Here is a 23,002-nt window from a genome sequence, read left to right on the forward strand (position 1 = left end):
GTCAGTTGATCCAAAGATGTTTGCAAATGCAACTGATCCTCATGACCCCTCTAATCTCAGCCTTGAGCACGACTCTTAATCCTGGGTTGCTCCAGGGGGTTGCATCATGTTACAGTATGCCTGTTGCCAAATGATCCACACACCCCTAAGGCAAATGAATGAATAACAGCATATTAATGTAACTCTTTCCCTGCATCAAGAAAATAAGAAAAAAAAAACTTAAATTAAAATATTAAACAATGGACACACTTGTTTTAATTGGTCACAGACTCATGCAAAAATTGCCTTATTTGACTACTGTGTGTAGGAATTTGGTTAGTTTCACAGTGCCAGACGTTTGATCACCATATTCTGGCTCACTCTGGCCAAAAACCACCCAAAGGAAGGGGCTGCCTGATGGATATGTGAAAGACCAACCGCAGCCTTTGACATGACGTTTGGCAGTGCACACAGATCCAAGCATAATAGGGCCATCTGACACGAGACACTAGTCTTAACTGTGTGCATTTACGTGGGAACACTGAGTTTGGCTGGTTAGCATGACCCTGTAACGCCTGCTGGTAGATGCTGTAACTACACCAACTGGATGCAAAAAGCTAATTCTTTTCATTGACAGCAATTCAAAACAGCCATGGAATCAGACATAACACAATGCACTTTGTAGTTCATCATTATACCTGGATAGGTAAAGTTTGTCAAGACAAACTTTGATGTTGTCTTGACAAAGTCTTTTCTGAAAGTTCATAATTTTAAAAGCTTAAAGTTTTATAGCCTGTACAGTGAGTCAGACAAATAAACAAAGACAAATAGAACGATATATATATATATATATATATATAGAGAGAGATAGATAGATAGATAGATAGATAGATAGATAGAGAGATGATAAACAAACAGAACTAAAGATAGATCGAATAGTAGATAGATATACAGAGTAAAAACGATAAATGGAATGATAGAACAACAGATAGACAGACAGTCAGATATATTGATATACAGATAGTAAGTTTTGAAGTTGTTTTGGGTGGTTGCTAGGTGGGTTGCTATGCTAGGGAGTGTTAGGAGGGCTCGTAAAAGCGTCAAATGGATATTTATATTTTATTAACAGCCTCTAGGTAATACAGATCTCCTTGGGTAACACTGTGGTAACATCCTGTAGGGTTTGTGTCTAGTTTTAGAGATATCCTAAGCAAAGATCATTCAAAACACAAGCCAGCAGAAAACAAAGGCAGAGAGCTGAAGGCAACAGGAGTCTTCCTCAGAAGTCTAGTTCCTGACACACACAGAGACAGAGAGAGAGAGAAATAAGGAATGGGCGGTAAATGCAAATATGAACTTAGTATCTGTAACAGAATCAGATTTCAAATATGCAAGAGGGGTGAGGCTGCATCGGGATCCTCAGCACGCCACCAAATTCAATTTACAGGCTTATCAGAGCCAGCATCTGTCCCCTCGCCTGAGACAGCCCTCGCTGCAGGAAGCCATACGGGCAGAGACACACTCCTCCGTCTGGCTGCATCAAGCCCATTCTCCCAATCCACTTCTGCTTTGCGGAGAAGAGGAGAGGTCAAAGACGTGTAATGATGCCTGTTTTGCTTCCTCTGAAATGGCACCATCAGCATGTGAAGGCAGACCTGATAAGGGCACGATCCTGCTGATCCTCTAACCGTTGCCAGAAGGTGGGGGGCCAAAATTCACATCAAAGAATCTAATTGAAGGAGGAAACGGAACGGGAGGTCTGCGATGACTGCAGGGGGGTTTTCCTCGTGCTGGTGGGAGCAGCAGCCCCAGTCGTCTCTCCTCTCTCGGAGTGAAAATAATGGATTTTAATTAGCCACTTGACCTGCAGCATACAATAGCACAATTAACCTTTCCGATCCACAGGGAAATAGGCACCGGTGCCTCCAAACATCACTTAAAGCCGACAGAGATGTGTAATTACATTAGGCTTACAATAAAGAGCACGTATCAGTGAATGCTGGAAGGACACTTCTGAAGTTTTCCCAAAGACAGCCGTCTGGATTTGCTTTAGATGTGTGAGCAAGGAGACCCAGGTTGGCTAGTAGCCTTTAAACTTTCAATCTAACTGCGAAATCTTGTCTTAAGTAGACACAATAATGATAAATGAATTCTTCGATTGTGTTAAAAGATTTTGCCCTACCCTGTTGAAAAAAACAAACAAAAAAAAACAACAGCAGCTAAAACCAGCCTAAACTGGTTGGCTTTGCTGGTTTAAGCTGGAAGTAGCTGGTTTTAGCTGGTCTGCCAGCCTGGCTAGATATAGAAGTGGTCAAAACCCCTCTAAAACCAGCCTGCAAACCAGCTATGACCAGGCAGCCAAACAGCTTAGGCTGGTTTTAGCATATATATATATATATAATTATATATAGGCCGGGAAATCCTCAAATGCTAATAGCAAGCATCAATTAGCACAAGAAAGTGTAAAAGCTAAACCCTTCTGGTGTGGTTTGCAAAATACTACTTAATTTGACCCTAAAATGTTGCTGTTTGTAAAATCTGAACAAAATCCTGTCACACTGCAACAATATTTTGTATATTGCTGTTTTTATTAGCATTTTGCTAACATGCATACTACAAGCTAAAACAAAGTTTAGCAATATTTAGATTGACCATTATAGGTTTGGTTACATAATGTGATATGTAATATGTAATTTTGACGTGGTCTCACATCTGTGCATGTGTGAAAACATTATTCTTCAGTGTGGGCTGCCTCGCACAAGCTCTCACAGTTTTAGAGTATATCTGAAAAGCATGCTTACAGAGAATGTACAGTATAAGCGCTGTCTGGAGTGACAGCCCTGGACGTATATCTCTGTTTGCCCAGGTTGCCTGCTTTCAAACAAAATGCTCAATGCAAGATGCTGCTTTGAATTGAGAGGGTCGAGTGGAATAGTTCAGAGCCAAGAGCCAGAGGCTCCTCAGTCAATCCTGTTATGCAGTACATTTTTCATGCCCCCTACAAGTAGACCACCATTCAAAAGTTTGGAGTCAGTATTTTATTTATTTGTTTTTGAAAGAGACTACTTTTATTCAACAGGGATGTAATAAATTGAGGACAGAAAATGCCAGCAAAAATATTTATGTTACAAAAGATTTGTATTTCAAATAAATGTTGTTCTTTTGAATCTATTTAAATCATGGCTTCAACAAAAACAAAACCAGCATATTAGACTGATTTCTAAAGGATCATGTAACACCAGAAGAAATTCAGCTTTGCATTACAGGAATAAATTACATTTTAAAATATATTCAAATAGAAAAAAAATATTTTAAATTGTAATAATATTGCACAATATTCCTGTTATTACTATACTTTTGATCAAATAAATGCAGTCTTGGTGAGCATTTTCAGAAAATCTTAACCAACCCCAAACTTTTGAATGGTAGTGTATGTTTTGTAACTAATTTAACAAATCAACGTCAAAAAATATCAAATTTCAGTTTAAAAAAAAAACAATATTAGTTCCTTTTATAGTTTTCTTTTACCACAATATCACAATCAGTCAATTCAGTGTAAAATTACAGTACTAAAATCATATACTTTCAAAATTTCATAAGATGATTAAAATGACACCAAGTAATGTCTTTATCTCCATTTTATATCTCTTTATTTTATTATTTTTCTTTATTACCATCCTGCCAAGCATCCTGTTAAATTTCTTGCCATTGTGCAAATAGTTAATTAATACATTTTAATTTAATCAACTTTCCAAGAGCATCCTGTATTTCTGAATGTCTGGTCTACCCACCTCCATATATTACAAGAAAGGCATATTCATTTTTCAAAAGTTACATAGTTCAAAAGGCACTGCTTAACAGGAATGACCCTCCTAGCAGACATCAAACACTTCACACCAGTCAGAGGATCCACAAAAACCTTACAGTATTAAAGTTGAATAGTATTTTCAAGTGCTGCGGTCTGCTGGTTTAGCCTCCACATTTCCAGGCCTCCTCCACGCTAGAAAACATCCAATTGATGTATTACGGCTGCACAACCTGACAACAATCATAACTGCCAATTATTTTCTTTGATATTGTATCTGTAATTATTAATTCCAATGAACAGAATTTACATTAAAATGCTTATATTATGTCCTATTTTGATGCTCTCATCTCATTATAATCAACATAGTCAATGCTTTGTTGATAATAATGGGAGCATTTTGCTACAAGCAAGCAGACAGAATAAAGTGAATCTAAAACAATAACAAACTATCGATGATGATTATCGCCTTGTTTCTAAAGTTTTTGACTCTCTAGCTCTCATTTTCAAACAGAAGCGTAAACTTCGCTCATTAGGAACGACTGTCGTTACTATATATTTTTAAGTTTTGCCATTGCACACAACGTACATCTGTGTGATTAATGAATTTGTCAATTAGTTGTGCAGCCCTACCAGGCATCATACTCAGGTCCACTCCTGTCTGGGCTGGTAATTCAACGCTGGACATTTCGATTAACCTTCTCATTATAGTGACGACTGCTGGCAGATTGCAGCTTCGTTCCTTATCTTATCTTCTCCAGGATGTCATATACATCATCAGTGCAGCATTAATCAACGCTCACATTACACTCTGAAATGTCTTCCTCTGCTCAGATCCTCATGTTTCTGCCAAGATGACACCAATCCGCAGCAGTCACAGCACAAGCGACTGACATTAATGGAGGAAATGAGAGGAGGAGAGATAGAGGTGTAACTTTCCTCTGGTCATGGTTATGCTTCGATTACATATGCGGTGTCACTCACGTGGCGGGAGAGCGGCACGACTGATGGGGGCGGTTGATCTTCTCTCTGAGTTGTTCACTCTCTATCCCTTTTTTAACAGCCTCCACACCTTCCTCCACCTCCTCCTCATTTTCTCTCAGACCTTTCTGTCCCTCGTTCACCCCCTCCTTCATTTTAGGGGGGTCGTTGTGCCCCTCTCCCGTCCCCAGATGCAGTGGGGGAGTGTGTACAATGCAGGGCTCCCTCAAAATAAGAGTCAGTATGGGCATGTTCCCAGTTCAACAGAGCTCAAATAGAAAACTGGACAGTTAAAAGTTCACAAAAAGAAAAAAAAGAAAAAAGCCATATCAGTGGTCTGAAACAGGGGTTTGCAAAATGATTGATGTAGACAAAGAATGAAGATGTAAATTAAACTAAGATTACTGAAGTACGTTTTACAAGAAAATACTATTTCAGTCTTTCTACTACAAAATTTCATGTTACTTGTCAACTTCTGAAATTTACTAGCCATTTTTGAGTGAAATACATTTTGTATAATACTGTTATTAAAATATTTTTCAGTGCACCAGCCAATTTAGCATTAGCACAATGACAAAAAAATAATAATAATAATAAGTTTTGGAAACTTTATAGTATCAAGCCTTTTTTCACACAGAGCTCCTTTTAATATATAATATATATATATATATATTTAATGCAATTTAATTTTATAAATATTATTTTAAATAATTCAATTAAATTAATTACATTTTCTTTATTCTGTGTAACACAAAAGAATATATTCTGAAATGTCTTTTTTGTATAACAATGAAAGTCAGTGGGGTCCAATGCTGTTTTGGACTCCACTGACTTTTATATGAACAAAAACACTTAAAAAACTTCTTTTGTGTCACACAAAAAATATTTTATATAATATTAAATATTTTTTATTATATTTATGGTTAAACATACAATATTAAAAACCTATAATATAACTAAAATGTTAATACATATTGTAAATATAAAAATTCTATTTACATTTAATAATAAAGGTTTTATTATTTCCATTACTTTTCCAAGCCTCAAAATGAGCATTTTAAAATCCCCTGATATTTGCAGGCTTTCCATGACCATGGGAAACCTCAATCGCACTGGCCTGTGAAACATCAACAAAAATTACCTACTGCTTTTGTACAAACACTGAAACAGAATGCCCATACAAAACTCCTTTGTTTCACTAAGCTTCAATAATCTCAAAGCCCACCACAGCAATTAGACACATGCCACAGAGGAGCTGCTCACTAACAAAACCTGTGACCCCGTCTGACATATTCGTCACCATCAGTGATATTTCTGTCGAACCTCGCCTTGTCCTCGCCTTGGGTGTGCTGAGACTCAGATTAATGTGCACCTTATGGAGGAGCTTCTTCATAGGATGCACAGGAGTTGATGTTTCTTTGTGTGAAATGGAGAGTGTGATTGTGCATGTAGATGGAGGAGAGACTCACGCATCCACATCTGCCAGGAGCTCCAGCTTGCCGGGGAAGATCTCAGACAGGAGCACACGCGTGAATGAACGGCCCAAAGACTCCAACCGAGACTCTAAGTGCTAAAGAAAGAGAGAGAGAGAGGGGAAAAAAAAGAGAGGAGTTGAATACTGAATGTTACACATATTTACATAAAGACAACACAATTTCATGCACAGGGCTCAAGGTCACCAAGAACAGCCCACATCAAACAGATCTGACCGTGTAGGAGGAAAGAGAACAGAAAATCATTACATCCAAGAATTTTCCAAATTTACTGAACAACAAGAAAACCGCTTCCTTTCGCCTAATAAGAAACCTTCACAGGATCGCTGATGCTGAACCCGTGTAAACGGCTTGTGTAAACACTTTATGTTCTTCAAAGCTTTAGTAACCACTATCAGCTCTGGGTTTCTAACATAAATGGCCAGTTTAGCTCAATTTTTTTCATGAATGATGTGGGGCTTTGTTGTTGCCTTGATTTATTAGTTTCCCCAAAGAACCAATCTAATGAGCCTGAGGTGGAAGAACTTAACTGGTCTGCACAAAGACCTGAACCCCAGTGAACACCTTTGAAATTAATCAGAAATAGGGATGCCCAATATTTTGGTGGTTATACCAGTATTAGGTATCTTTTTAATTGATCTGCATCACATAACATTGGATTGTATATTTTATCGCTCATGCTCATTTCCTCTATTTATACATTTACAGTAGATTATCTTTGCCATTGTTTAACGCACTGATAATTAACCCTGTTAAACGTAATCTTTAGCAGATTTTAAAATGAATATCCTTTTCTCATACTGTACATCATAATGTTGTGATGAATAAATTCACTTGTAGCATTTAGAACTATTTTTTTAAATTGATAATTATATTTTAGATTTATTTAGGCTTATTTAAAATATTTGTAAATTTTTTTTTTAAAACAAAACAGTACAAATTTTTATGAGTCCTTTAACTGGTTACCACCCATAACAAGAAAATAATAATTGGCTCATCAATATCGGCCAGAATTTTTGGCCATATTTAAGAGAAAAAAGTGTCTCCTGTGGTATTATTTTATGTTCATAGGAAATCTACAACTTACTGCTAAATTATGAAAATTACTGTCAAGTATGAAGAGTGCTGTTGTTAAAACTTACCTCACTACCAGTGATGCTAGGCTACAATCCAGCTACTCCACAAATAAACCTGCATGATATGATTAGGTCATGACGCGGACAGCACACAAACAGAATTCAACACGCTGATTATCCTCTGCCGTGCCGACAGGAGAAGACCTGCCATAGTTAATGGGAGTATAGATTAACCTGGCAATCCTGATGGATGCCCTGGGGAACGCAGCCACAATTAGAAAGGCTAATTAAGACACGTTTATGAAACACTACGGAACATAATGTGGGTGGGATCTCCCTGGGCCCAACGGAGCAAAGGCTAAACCAGCCATTCTTCACTCTCGCACACACACAGTGACAGAAAAATGCTCTTCATTCTCCTTGTCTCTCAAACATACCAGCTGTGTTTGCTGCCCTGTACCTGCTAAGGAAACAGAAAGTATGGATGCACAATATATTAGTACCATATCAGTTATCAGCCAATGTTAAAATATTATCGGTTTAATTTATTCCTTCATGCAAATTTTCAGTTTTAACATTTAGATCATCTTTGCCATCATCTAACACTCAAAGCTAAATTTGAGTGCCCCTCCACACATTTTTCATTTTCCTTTATATGTTGCCGTAATAAAACACACCAATTTTCTCTCTCTGTCTCTTTTAAGGCCCTCTATTACAAATATTGCATTTAAAGCAGAGGCATTAAACTCTCAGAGGTTTCCCGGCTCAGCTTTTAACAGTATAACTTAAAATATAACAAAATGTATTGATGCATTTGGTAGCGATGGAACTATTGAGAATACAAGATTAGAAATGGCCAAATTTGCAGTTCTTAAAACCGCTTTTCAAAGCACCGACCCATTCACCCTCAGTTCAGTTCATTATGTCTTCGGCAATGAGACGGAGCTCCCTCTTGTTTCAGAAGAAATCCCAAATGAAAACCGGAGGTCTGTGTGAAGACCTGTGGCGTTCGTCAAATTTTATTAAATACAGAGCACTTTACGGTCCGCCCAACTCAAAAGAGATTTTATGAAGGTGCCGATCAGCCATGAACCTGTGTAATTTTTCAGCACAAAGCTGCAATCATCTTCTCCGTGGGACTTTATTCAGACCCCCAGCCAACATATTACTTCTTATGAGAATGTCAGGCTCTGTATAAGCTTAATTAGCTGTTAATTATATGGTGGCAATTCAGCTTTGCAATATAACATCACATTACTACACTGTAGGTTGTCAGAGAAAGTTTTTAATTTGATCGCTGAGGGTGAGGGCAAAAAGTAAATGATCTATGATAAAGGCTATTTGCATAATAGCGGTGTCATTTTGGGGGTCAGTGACATGACCACTTGTGTATGTCTAATGTTGACAGGCGCCCTGACGAAGAGGTGATGGGTGAAAATTAAGATTAACACGCATCAATGCTCTTCATTCCTCTCTCCCCTAACACACACACACACACACATCACAGACTCTGTACGCTGGATTAAGAGGCAGAGAACTCAAACACACACACACACCCTCTGTGTACAGACACACACAGACAAGAGGTTTCCATCTATCTCACAGGAGCAGAGCTTGCTGCTCACGGCTGCTGTGTGATACAGAGAATAATAGATCACACACACACACACATATACCTGCTGCCTAATGTCTCGTCTCTGTGTTGCAACAGCACTTGACACGCTTCTCATTAAAGTCAGCTTGAAACTGCATTCGCAACGCATTTAACTTACGCAATGTGACATTTCAGAGAGAAACAATATTCTGCAGGTAAAAATGTGAGGCGGGTCTTGATGTTGATTGGATTGTGAAAAGTAGCATATAATATTATTGGTTAGTATTATTTTTCCTACCCACGAGGCCTTGGTCACATCAGCAGAAAAGTTGTTTAAAAGGAAGTGACAATCATTTTTTATGATAGCCCAAGTAAACGTTTTTTTTTTTTCTTTAGAACAACATGCACTATTGAATTTGTGCACAATGAAACCAGTGATACATATTAAGAAAGTAAACCTGGTCAGTTTTGATTTCATATATAAAAGGTCATATACATAAACAGTGTAAAATAAAATAATAAAATGAAATAAAATATAAAAAATTTTGTGTCATACTGCTCTTATTATATTGTCATTTTGTTCGGCTGGAATGCTGTACTGGCCAATCAGAATCAAGGGCTGAAACCATCAATTTCAAATAAATGAATAAATGAACAAATATATAAATAAATCTAAAACACACACACATACTTACTTACTACTTACTACACATACTCAACATGGGCTAGAACTGTTTTGCTTACATGATGGCATTGACTTTCTTCTCCAGACGAGGTGAGGTGCATCCGAGGATCTCCCCAGGAGAAAGCGGCCGACACTGAGGTACCAACACCTCATAATCTGGCTTCAGCTCTGCACTGGCTGCCTGTGAAGAGAAAGGAAAGGGATGCTGAGACCAAAGAAGCAACTTTCCCACCAAAAAGTTGTTGCGCAGAAGCCAGTGTCTAATCTGGAACCACGCCACATGTTTTCACCTTTCTTGAAAAGGTGGTTCTGGGCTGGAAAATCTTACTCCACGCTAACCCTCTAAACCTGCGGGTACTGAACCAAGAAACAGTAATGTCAGAGGCCTGAGGGCAGGATAATTTTCGCACCGAACACAATTTTAATGAAAGGACAGTCTTAACTTTAGCTTCTTTTGGAACAATTTTTGCTGATGAACAAACGGTCCAAATTTAGTCTGAAACTCAGGAACTCAGCATTAACTTTTTTTTTTTTTTACTTTTGTATAACAGCAATATCATAATCATGCTGAATGTACTGCATAGGACTGCATAGTATCAGATTTGCTTTAATATATTATATACACTACCATTCAAAATTTTGGGATCAGTGAGATTTTTAATGTCTCTGAGAGAAGTCTCTTATGCTCACCAAGGCTGCGTTTGTTTGATCAAAAACACAGTAAAAACAGCAATTTTAAGAAATATTATTACAATTTAAAATAACTGTTTTCTATTTTAATATATTTAAAAAAAAAGTAATTTATTCCAGTGATAACAAAGCTGAATTTTCAGCAGGCATCTCTCTAGTTTTCAGTGTCATATGATCCTTCAGAAATGATTCTAATATGCTGATTTGCTGCTCAAGAAACATTTCTAATTATTATCAATGTTGAAAACAGTTGTGCTGCTTCATACTTTTAGGGAAACTGTGATATATTTTTTAAGGATCCTTTGAATAGAAAGTTCAAAAACAGAAATCTTTTAAAAAATTTGTAACAAATGACTTCACTGTCAGTCACTTCACTGTCACAACTGAATTTATACTTGTTGAAAATGTAATTTATTTTTCTTAAAAAACAAACAAACAAAAAAATGTATTGAACACTGTGAACGTTTGAATGCTAGCTTAAACAGTATGTGAACTGATTGTTATGAATTTTATTCACTATACACCTAAATAAACTCCTAAACGCTCCTGGTGCCATAATACTGCTGAATCAAACTACTCTTAGTGTTAAAATATGTTCTTAAACTCATTAGACTTGTAAACAAAGGATGCTTGTTTGTATAGTAATATAGTCAGGTTCTGAGAGTAGCTTGCAGCTCTGGCTGAGCACTGGGTCTGGAACGTGTAATGACATCTTTTAAGTGGAAGGAAAGAGAGACAGATACAATCAGAGAAACAGTCATCCAGCACATCTCCCAACACCTACAGGCTTTCCTTTCCAACGAAAAGGAAGCAAATAAATGGTGCCAAATAAATAAAGGCAAGAAAGCTGCAGTAATGCATCGGCGGCGGAGACATTACGGTTAAGATTTTGACGAGCAGAGAAAATAACAAAAACACATAAAACGTGTGCATTCACACCCCTCTGACCACCAGCACCCACCCAGAGCACGGGAATGGGCCTACACACACACGATACACAGGCCATGCTATTTCCAGAAATAACATAGGTCATTTTTAGGCAGGAGGGTGAAATCGACAGCGAGGAGTAGAGAGCGAAACAAGGAAAAAAAAGGAAGGGAAGAAAATCTCACTCTTATGTAAGCCGGAGTGCTGAGTGCAACATGACTTCTGATAATTCCTCCTCTTGTGCAGTTCAAAATAACTTTAACTGCATTTCACACCCACATACACAAACACACACTATTATAGGAGCAAACACACACACACGCGGGCAGCCTTATGTGCTGTCAGAGACCTTGAAGCAGGAAGGTAAGTGATAGATAGAGAGAAAGAGAGACAGTAAACGAATCAGAGAACATCTTCAACTGCAGGGAATAGTTATCATTGAGTAAGAAGTGGGGGGTCAAAGGTCACCTGTAAAGCAGCCACAAACTGGATGGTGCTGACGAGGGCGAGCGAGTGGCCAGGGGGAAAGTTGAACCTGAGTGTGTCCAGGAAGTGGGCAGTGTCAATCTGGATGTCCACAAACACATACAGCATCTTGATGCCCTCAGTTGAGTCTATGGGGACTGGAGACACAAACAACATTAGCATATTTCACTCAACACACATTCAAATGATTCTTTTATCCGTAGGTTGACTTCCTATTTTTTCTCTAAATTAACTTTTTTTTTTTTTTACTTTTGTATAACAGCAATATCATAATCATGCTGAATGTACTGCATAGGACTGCATAGTATCAGATTTGCTTTAATATATTATATACACTACCATTCGAAATTTTGGGATCAGTGAGATTTTTAATGTCTCTGAGAGAAGTCTCTTATGCTCACCAAGGCTGCGTTTGTTTGATCAAAAACACAGTAAAAACAGCAATTTTAGAAATATTTATTACAATTTAAAATAACTGTTTTCTATTTTAATATATTTAAAAAAAAGTAATTTATTCCAGTGATAACAAAGCTGAATTTTCAGCAGGCATCTCTCTAGTTTTCAGTGTCATATGATCCTTCAGAAATGATTCTAATATGCTGATTTGCTGCTCAAGAAACATTTCTAATTATTATCAATGTTGAAAACAGTTGTGCTGCTTCATACTTTTAGGGAAACTGTGATATATTTTTTAAGGATCCTTTGAATAGAAAGTTCAAAAACAGAAATCTTTTAAAAAATTTGTAACAAATGACTTCACTGTCAGTCACTTCACTGTCACAACTGAATTTATACTTGTTGAAAATGTAATTTATTTTTCTTAAAAAACAAACAAACAAAAAAATGTATTGAACACTGTGAACGTTTGAATGCTAGCTTAAACAGTATGTGAACTGATTGTTATGAATTTTATTCACTATACACCTAAATAAACTCCTAAACGCTCCTGGTGCCATAATACTGCTGAATCAAACTACTCTTAGTGTTAAAATATGTTCTTAAACTCATTAGACTTGTAAACAAAGGATGCTTGTTTGTATAGTAATATAGTCAGGTTCTGAGAGTAGCTTGCAGCTCTGGCTGAGCACTGGGTCTGGAACGTGTAATGACATCTTTTAAGTGGAAGGAAAGAGAGACAGATACAATCAGAGAAACAGTCATCCAGCACATCTCCCAACACCTACAGGCTTTCCTTTCCAACGAAAAGGAAGCAAATAAATGGTGCCAAATAAATAAAGGCAAGAAAGCTGCAGTAATGCATCGGCGGCGGAGACATTACGGTTAAGATTTTGACGAGCAGAGAAAATAACAAAAACACATAAAACGTGTGCATTCACACCCCTCTGACCACCAGCACCCACCCAGAGCACGGGAATGGGCCTACACACACACGATACACAGGCCATGCTATTTCCAGAAATAACATAGGTCATTTTTAGGCAGGAGGGTGAAATCGACAGCGAGGAGTAGAGAGCGAAACAAGGAAAAAAAAGGAAGGGAAGAAAATCTCACTCTTATGTAAGCCGGAGTGCTGAGTGCAACATGACTTCTGATAATTCCTCCTCTTGTGCAGTTCAAAATAACTTTAACTGCATTTCACACCCACAAACACAAACACACACTATTATAGGAGCAAACACACACACACGCGGGCAGCCTTATGTGCTGTCAGAGACCTTGAAGCAGGAAGGTAAGTGATAGAGAGAGAGAGAGAGAGAGAGAGAGAGACAGTAAGCGAATCAGAGAACATCTTTAACCGCAGGGAATAGTTATCATTGAGTAAGAAGCGGTTGGTCAAAGGTCACCTGTAAAGCAGCCACAAACTGGATGGTGCTGACGAGGGCGAGTGAGTGGCCAGGGGGAAAGTTGAACCTGAGTGTGTCCAGGAAGTGGGCAGTGTCAATCTGGATGTCCACAAACACATACAGCATCTTGATGCCCTCAGTTGAGTCTATGGGGACTGGAGACACAAACAACATTAGCATATTTCACTCAACACACATTCAAATGATTCTTTTATCCGTAGGTTGACTTCCTATTTTTTCTCTAAACTGAAAAATATAAATTTGGAATTCAACATTGTTTGTGCTACAGACACAAATGATCTCACAAATCACATGGTGCAATCAAGTCCTTCTGTGAAGTTTGCATTTACAATTTGGGAAGTTGTAATTAGAACACCAGATGAATTTAAATCACTTTGGTCCAAATAAGATGGCATGTATCTTTTCTACAAAAAAGAAAAAGGAAAAAAAAGAAAAACAGCAGAGTTTTTAACTCCACTTCTACAAAATGATTGTAGAATCATTCTTCCCGACCTACAAACTACATTACAGATTGGTAGATATAATGTGCATCAGGTGTGTTTTTTGCTTTTTTAATGTTAAGGTTTTGTAAACCGAATCATTATATCTACATTCGTAGTTGCAGAATTTTGAACATGCAAATTTGCTAAATTAAAAAATGTAAAAAAAAAAAAATCAATGCTTTAAACTAATTTATGGGTAATACAGATGCTGCTCCACTGCATACTTTGAGTTTTTGTTCAACACATTAAATATTATCTTTCTGACATTACTTGAACGCGCCAACAGAATTACGATTTTCACCTGGTAGAGCAAACAGGCACAACAACCTCTTTCACCCAAAAATTCTGTCATCATTTACTCACCTCATGTTGTTCCAAACCTGTATGACTTTATTAGAAACACAACAGAAAATATTTTGAAGAATGTTTTGTCCATATAATGAAAGTCAATGGGGTCCAAAAAAAAGAAGACATTTTTCAAACAACTGTGCTCCACAGAATAAAGAATTCAGGTTTGGAATGATATTGAGTAATCTTCCCGACCTACAAACTACGTTACAGATTGGTAGATATAATGTGCATCAGGTGTGTTTTTTGCTTTTTTAATGTTAAGGTTTTGTAAACCGAATCATTATATCTACATTCGTAGTTGCAGAATTTTGAACATGCAAATTTGCTAAATTAAAAAATGTAAAAAAAAAAAAATCAATGCTTTAAACTAATTTATGGGTAATACAGATGCTGCTCCACTGCATACTTTGAGTTTTTGTTCAACACATTAAATATTATCTTTCTGACATTACTTGAACGCGCCAACAGAATTACGATTTTCACCTGGTAGAGCAAACAGGCACAACAACCTCTTTCACCCAAAAATTCTGTCATCATTTACTCACCTCATGTTGTTCCAAACCTGTATGACTTTATTAGAAACACAACAGAAAATATTTTGAAGAATGTTTTGTCCATATAATGAAAGTCAATGGGGTCCAAAAAAAGAAGACATTTTTCAAACAACTGTGCTCCACAGAATAAAGAATTCAGGTTTGGAATGATATTGAGTAAATGATCCTGGATTTCTCATTTTAGTATGAACCATTCCTTTTCAGATCCATCTGAAATTGCACACTGTGAGAGTACTGCATTTAATGAAAAACTTCTCAACCTTTGTTCTACTGCACAAGTATGCATGTGCGTAGTATGAGTACAACCCGCACATACTACATCCACTATGCTGGTATTGTCATAAGTTCATTGTCATAAACTGCAAACTCACAACAAAGTAAATAAATGTCTTGAAAACTCAGAAAAGTTTGTGTTAGTCAGCCTACCTCCGATCTACTGATGACAGTAACTCAAGAAAAGAGAAAATCATACAATTGCTATTAATGCCATTCAATTTACACCCCATTTAAAAGACAGCAGAGCTGAAAGAGGAAGGCGGGCTTCAGTCTTCTCCCATCTACATTATCATTTACTGCTGATGGTCATAATTGCTGCTCTTCTTGTAGCATTCTCTTTAAAGCCCATGCTCTAATGGCCATTTCACTGCTATTAGGCAAATGCCACCTTTAGGGAGTGTTTTAAACATGGAGCCCATTTAACTATGTAAGAACAGATGGCAAGACAGTGAGGCAAGTAGGAAGAGAGGAAGTAAATTTACCTCTCAAAGCAGGAAGATCAACAGAGGCTTCTCAGCAAGCACACATTGCCTAGACGTCTATGACAAAGTACATATTTTGGAGAGCACTTCATATTTTAAAGGGATAGTTAAAATTGACTCAGTCTCATGTAGTTCCAAACCTGTATGCTTTTTTTCTTCAGTGGAACATATAAGAAGTGGAAATATCTTCTTTTTTTTTTCTTTGTCCATACAATGGAAGTCAATGGTAACCAAAACGGTTTATCATTTTTGAACATGGTTTTGAAAATCTCAGGAAAAGATGGACAAAGTGAGAGAAATGTTGATTATAAACATATTTCATTCAGTGCTGAAAAAGTACTGCTAAAGATAGCTCAGTGTAAATAAAAGCATTATTTTACGCAAAATGTTTGTGTGCCATGTGTTATTATGCTTTTAGAGTACTGTGCTGTTAGCTTAGTGACATGCTAACATCACAGCTCTATTAAATTGCACGTCAAGCTGCCTCTTTGAGTTCCAAATCAATCAGTTATAAGTTTCCATAGCAGTTAGGATGATCCCTTAGAAGGCAGCTGCCTATAGGCATTAAGCAGCGAGGCAACTTACAAGGTTTTAGAACAGAGCTACTGAATAGATGTCATGGACAACATTTACGGTTAGGGGAAGTGATATACAGGTGCATCTCAATAAATTAGAATGTCGTGGAAAAGTTCATTTAAGTAATTCAACTCAAATTGTGAAACTTAAATAAATTAAATAAATTCAATGCACACAGACTGAAGTAGTTTAAGTCTTTGGTTCTTTTAATTGTGATGATTTTGGCTCACATTTAACAAAAACCCACCAATTCACTATCTTAACAAATTAGAATATGGTGACATGCCAATCAGCTAATCAATTCAAAACACCTGCAAAGGTTTCCTGAGGCTTCAAAATGGTCTCTCAGTTTGGTTCACTAGGCTACACAATCATGGGGAAGACTGCTGATCTGACAGTTGTCCAGAAGACAATCATTGACACCCTTCACAAGGAGGGTAAGCCACAAACATTCATTGCCAAAGAAGCTGGCTGTTCACAGAGTGCTGTATCCAAGCATGTTAACAGAAAGTTGAGTGGAAGAAAAAGATGCTAATTTATTGAGATGCACCTGTACATGACTTAGGGGAAAGAGAGAAAGAGAGACTTCTGGGAGAGAGATTTTACTGACTGTGGCAATAAAGTTTTATTCTTGCAAAGTTTTGCATTCAAGTGGGTCACTGTCAGAATGCACATACATGCAGGGCTATTTTCATACACACATGAAACACACAAGTGGCAATACCCTCTTTCCGCAGGTGCCAGAAAACAAAAGAAAAAGACGTGGAGGGGCCGGGGGGTTGAAGATAAGTGGAATCGATCCATTTCTCTTATCCAATTAGCACGGCAGACTGAGAGCACTTACTCACTGCAATTACAGCTGTTGTCAATAAAAGTCATGGATTCTCCATCCCCTCGTCTCCTTCCATTCTCTATTGTTTTCTTAAGGAGATAAAATATAAGCAGATATGATTGAGGAGCTTCATAAAATCTGGAAAAATTACATTGCCCAGATACAGGTTTTTTTTTTGGTTCATTATGAAACGGCGGGACAGATTGGCCGTCAAAGTGTGTGTGTGTTTGTGTGTGTGTGTGTATATATATATATATATATATATATATATACACACCTTTTTGCTGCTTCATCAGCTGTTTTTTCGCTTGCCAAAAAAGTCACCATACAAAAAAATAAAAGCTTTTTGCACTTGCTTTCAGAACTGTCACTAAAGTTAACCTTTAAGACTTGAATACTGTTGGTCTCAAGGATATTGTGGAAAAGAAACATAAAAAAACAAACAAACAACAGAGCGAAAATAAGTGATATGTCAAGGAATTCCTAACCAAAGAAAATAATTATATGTATAAGTCCTACACGTGAGGAGGACTTCCCCAAAAGGAGGTTTTGGGAGATTTTGTCAGGTGTATTTCACTTCTGGGTATATATACATTTACATACAGTATGTACAGCAATTAAAGCAGTTACACTACTATAATTTCAATACATACTGTAGCTTACACTGACAAACGCACATTTCCAGAAGATCTATGTTTGTCTGCGTATTAATGTTCTTGTTAAGGTTCGCAGGAGGCTTCGGACATCAGATGCAGGATTAATATTCCCCTTGGCCAGCTCTGGTATTTGGGAGATGTGTGATTGTTCTGTTGGAGATATATTAGCCCTATTGATTTAGCATTTCCTCTACTGTATGTTGTGCTGCTGACAGGCAGTGGGGGGTAAAAGAGCGGCTTCCTCTAGGCTGGCACGTCCAGGCCTTTTAAAGGACACCCTTAATGCATGTTCACTATTGATCTGCTGAGCACACGTGCAGGCAGGGTCATTCAAAACATCTGCTATCCCTTACACATCACGGCTCCGACTGGCTACCATACTGAGCTATTGAGAGCAGCTTTGCAAAGCACTCCAAGAGTAAATCTATACATCTCTACTTCTCCTTACCACGGCCGACTGTCTCCAGCCTTTGCTATTAGAAATTCCCACAGAGATTTCTTGGTCTCTTTCGCAATTATTTTTTCAAACATGCAGTTGCCTGTCAATGAAAGACCCTGAAGCATGCTGACGAGAAACCGCAGGAACATAAAAAGATGATAGATGAGACGTCTTCCTTTATGAAAATTAATTTGTGGGTGTGCGGTCTATAAATATGTTAACGGAAAAGTTATAATACGTAGCTCTGAAGAATCCAAACCTGTTTGACTTACTTTCTTCTGTGGAACACAAAAGGAGAATTTCACACAACCCTTTTCCATACCAGTGTTATTTTAGTATTATTTATTTAGTATTTATTCATATTTTGAATTAGCTTTTATTTTTATATTTTCAATTTTCATTTTAAGTTTTAGTAATTTTGTTGTGTGCTTTTGTCATTAGCTGTTTTGTTAATGTATAGCTTTAATTAATATTTATTTCAGGCTTAGTGTGAGTAAATTTTGCACTTAAACTTTCAGTTAGTGTCAAGGCAACCTCTCCAAGTAAAAATTTTTTCCCCCATTTATTTAAGTTTAGTTTTTTAGTTAAATATATACATATATATATATATATATATATACATATATATATATATATTCCCAGCTTCATTTCCATGACCAAAAACTATTTTTAATAATTTTAGTTTTAACTAACAATAACAACAGAGTTGTTTCAGACAATGAAAGTCAATGGTGACCAGGGGACTGTCACGCTCCAAAAATAACAAAAATGCACCAAAGTATCAAAATGTTTGCATTCCACATAAGAAAGTAAGTCATACAGGTTTGGAATGACATGAGGGTGAACAAATGATATCAGAATGTTCAATTTGGGTAAACTGTCCCTTTAATTCACATATAAGAATTTTGTGTGCATACAACTCACTGAGACAACTGTGCCCATAATGCACCATGAAGTCGGCTCCTAAAGCGCGGGCAGTGAAGTCGTCCACGCAGCAGGCCCCGTATGTCACATCTCCCATCACTAGTGTGTCCGCCTCTGTGAATCTGACAAACAACACAATCAACCAATCAATGACCTTGATCACCACCCTATTGCAATTCAGATCAATCAGGCTGTAAATAAAAAGACGAGTCCACACAGTTGGCAGATCAATCACTCTCAAGCGGAAATGTCACTCAGACATCCATGTATTCAGTTAAGTGGGCTCCCGCTAGTCGTAAACTGATGCACTCTGTGCAGTCTGGAAAAACATCCAGAATAACCTTCAGAGACGACAGAGCACTGGACAATGATTAACATAAACGTTCACTGATGGTAAACGTTCAAGTTCCACGTTAAGTTTTATAGCTATGGATGCACACTGTCCTACGAAAAAATAGTTGAGCCGGTTATCGAAAACTTAAACTGTAGGTTCAAACCAGTGGTAATAACGATCTCTACCTCCTCTGCCAACATTTTTACTGGAAACAAAACAAAACTAAATTTATCATTTTAAATGCATACTTTTTAAATGTATAGTTTTTACATGTATTATTTAATATTTTTAAAATTAAAAATATATTATACATTTTCGCACAAATTGTTTGATAACTTATTAAACTAAGTAATACATTCATAATTAAAAAATGTAAATTATATTAAAAAATTCTCACTTGAAAACCAATAAATTAATAAACATGTTTGCTGTAAAATCATGGCATACAGTAAAACAGATTTTTTTAATGATTACTTTGTAATTTTAAGTCTAATTCTTACGGATTCTACCTTTTTTGCAATTTTGACAAAGCTTGGGACTATGTCAGCAAGCTAAACATTTTTTGCCTAGCAGACAAGTTTAAACAGTTTCAAAATTCACAATCAAGTGTCACAGAAAATTTTTAAATCAGCATAAAAATGAAAAGCACATACATGATCCAAAAATTATGAGATACGGTGGTAACCCAATAGAGCCAGTGACCCAAAATTCTCATACTGACTTCCATTCTTAAAAAACATATCATGGCCAGTAAGAGATATTTAATAAATATTTATTAATTCACTTGTCATTAGCAGGTGTGGAAAAGCAGTAGACTCTGAATGTAAGAATTTAAGTCTGCAAAATGACTTTTTACTATGCAAGGGAAGACATTACTGAGCCACCATCTCCAGTACAGCACACTCTTCAGAGATGCTGCTACAAATTGTCCTTGGCTTCCTTTCTTCACTTTGTAGGACAACGACAAGCATTCCAGTGAGGTGGATCTCTGAGGAGCTGTTTGAAGAACCAACGATCTGTTTTTGTTTGCTTCGGCAGGGGTCGTTAAGTGTTAGCACATCTATTGACTGGCGCACTGCTGCCGCCTCTCCTCTGTGTGAAATTTAAATGCAGGATAAACATGAGACAGGAGCACATAAATTATGAGTGAGAAAAAACGAGAGAGAATGAATATGTGAGGAGAAGAAAGGAGGGAAAATGAGAGTAGAGGCTGTTGTATGGGAAGCTGGCTGTCTGGAAGCAGACATATTTAGGACAGGTATTATTAATAGAACACAGACACATTTTCTTTGGTTTTATACACACACACACACTTCTAAACTTCACCTGATTCACCTTCTAACCTCTCATTCAGAATGAACTGTTGAAAGTGGCCAGTACTAACTTCTAGGAACTTAAGTGTTTAATTATCATGAAAATAAAATCAATGCAAAAAAAAAAATAAGGCTGTCAATTTAACACACACACACACACACACACACACACACACACACACACATCTGGTCAGCTATCCTTGTGACTCTCCATAGGCGTAATGGTTTTTCTACTGTACAGACCGTATTTTCTATTGCCCTACACCAACCCTACCCCTAAACCTACCCTTTACAGGAAACTTTCTGCATTTTTACTTTCTCAAAAAAACTAATTCTGTATGATTTATAAGCTTTTGTACCCATGGGGACCTCAATTTAGGTCCCCACCGTGACACGAGTCCCCATGAGTCTGTGTGTATTCAGGTTTAAGTCCCCACCAGGATATATAAACCTGTACACACACACATATGCAATCGATTTGATTAATTGGCATAACACAATTAGTTCAATAAAAAATGTTTTTGAAAAAATTGAAAGTCCTATGCAAAATGTTTTTAATTGGAGATGTTCACATGTTTTCTTGAAATTCACATTGGCTTTCTGTGTCTCACACACACATAGACACACATCGTCCTCTTCATAACACACTCCCAGCGTTTGTGTCTCATGCATGGCTTACTTCTGTAACCCAGTGCCCTCAAACACACCCTCTCTCCCCACACACAGTTATTCTCATGTGAAAGACGCAGGCAGGCAGCCATTGCTTGTAAAGCAGAGAGAGATGAATGAGGAGAGCTCATCTGGTAAATAAATATTTGCCGTGGTAGATTTGATACGCTCATCCTTTCTTTCATCAAGATCCCTCTCTTTCTGCCCATCTGCTACACATTTGCACAGGCATATACACGAGGGGGTGGCATCATCACCGGCCCAAAACAATAGGACACACACAAGACAGTTCAAAACAATACATGTACAGTGGCCCCAAAAGTATTTGGGAACTCTCAAGTCACACTTAAAAATGTATGAATGTCATTGCATCACATAACAAAACATCAAACTGTAGCACTGCACAGAGATGCACTGCCCACACTGAAAACTCACTGTACCAAAATCCCACTCCTCATGTTAAGCATCAAACATAGATGAGCAGACATGGATGCCCTTACGAAAAAGAAGTTTATTCAAGACTGCTATTAGTATACTTCTTTTAAACTAAAAATAGGAAAGTATACTTTTAGTCTACTTTTTACGTACTTCTCAGAAATGGGCTTTATGTACTTCTCAGAAATATACAGTGGGTACGGAAAGTATTCAGACCCCCTTAAATTTTTCACTCTTTGTTATATTGCAGCCATTTGCTAAAATCATTTAAGTTAATTTTTTTTCCTCATTAATGTACACACAGCACCCCATATTGACAGAAAAACACAGAATTGTTGACATTTATGCAGATGTTGCTTGTAAAGCAGAGAGAGATGAATGAGGAGAGCTCATCTGGTAAATAAATATTTGCCGTGGTAGATTTGATACGCTCATCCTTTCTTTCATCAAGGTCCCTCTCTTTCTGCCCATCTGCTACACATTTGCACAGGCATATACACGAGGGGGTGGCATCATCACCGGCCCAAAACAATAGGACACACACAAACAAGACAGTTCAAAACAATACATGTACAGTGGCCCCAAAATATTTGGGAACTCTCAAGTCACACTTAAAAATGTATGAATGTCATTGCATCACATAACAAAACATCAAACTGTAGCACTGCACAGAGATGCACTGCCCACACTGAAAACTCGCTGTACCAAAATCCCACTCCTCATGTTAAGCATCAAACATAGATGAGCAGACATGGATGCCCTTACGAAAAAGAAGTTTATTCAAGACTGCTATTAGTATACTTCTTTTAAACTAAAAATAGGAAAGTATACTTTTAGTCTACTTTTTACGTACTTCTCAGAAATGGGCTTTATGTACTTCTCAGAAATATACAGTGGGTACGGAAAGTATTCAGACCCCCTTAAATTAAAAAAAAAAAAACTGAAATGTCACATGGTCCTAAGTATTCAGACCCTTTGCTGTGACACTCATATATTTAACTCAGGTGCTGTCCATCTCTTCTGATCATCCTTGAGATGGTTCTACACCTTCATTTGAGACCAGCTGTGTTTGATTATACTGATTGGACTTGATTAGGAAAGCCACACACCTGTCTATATAAGACCTTACAGCTCACA

The 23,002-nt window shown here is 37.3% G+C and overlaps 1 protein-coding gene across 1 annotated transcript in view; it reads right to left on the reverse strand.

The window, feature by feature from the left end:
• Positions 1 to 9,668: 9,668 nt before the first annotated feature.
• LOC107592641 (diphthamide biosynthesis protein 1-like) overlaps positions 9,669 to 23,002 on the reverse strand; it is a 62,487-nt gene continuing 49,153 nt past the window's right edge. Inside the window, exons 6-8 of the mRNA XM_016282180.1 lie at positions 19,115 to 19,236; positions 13,522 to 13,676; positions 9,669 to 9,794 (exon numbers count right to left, since the gene is read on the reverse strand). Of these exons, the coding sequence (XP_016137666.1) occupies positions 9,669 to 9,794; positions 13,522 to 13,676; positions 19,115 to 19,236 (403 nt within the window). The remainder of the gene's footprint in view (positions 9,795 to 13,521; positions 13,677 to 19,114; positions 19,237 to 23,002) is intronic.

Source organism: Sinocyclocheilus grahami, unplaced genomic scaffold (assembly GCF_001515645.1).
Source record: "Sinocyclocheilus grahami isolate Dianchi unplaced genomic scaffold, SAMN03320097.WGS_v1.1 scaffold155.1, whole genome shotgun sequence".
NCBI lineage: Eukaryota > Metazoa > Chordata > Actinopteri > Cypriniformes > Cyprinidae > Sinocyclocheilus > Sinocyclocheilus grahami.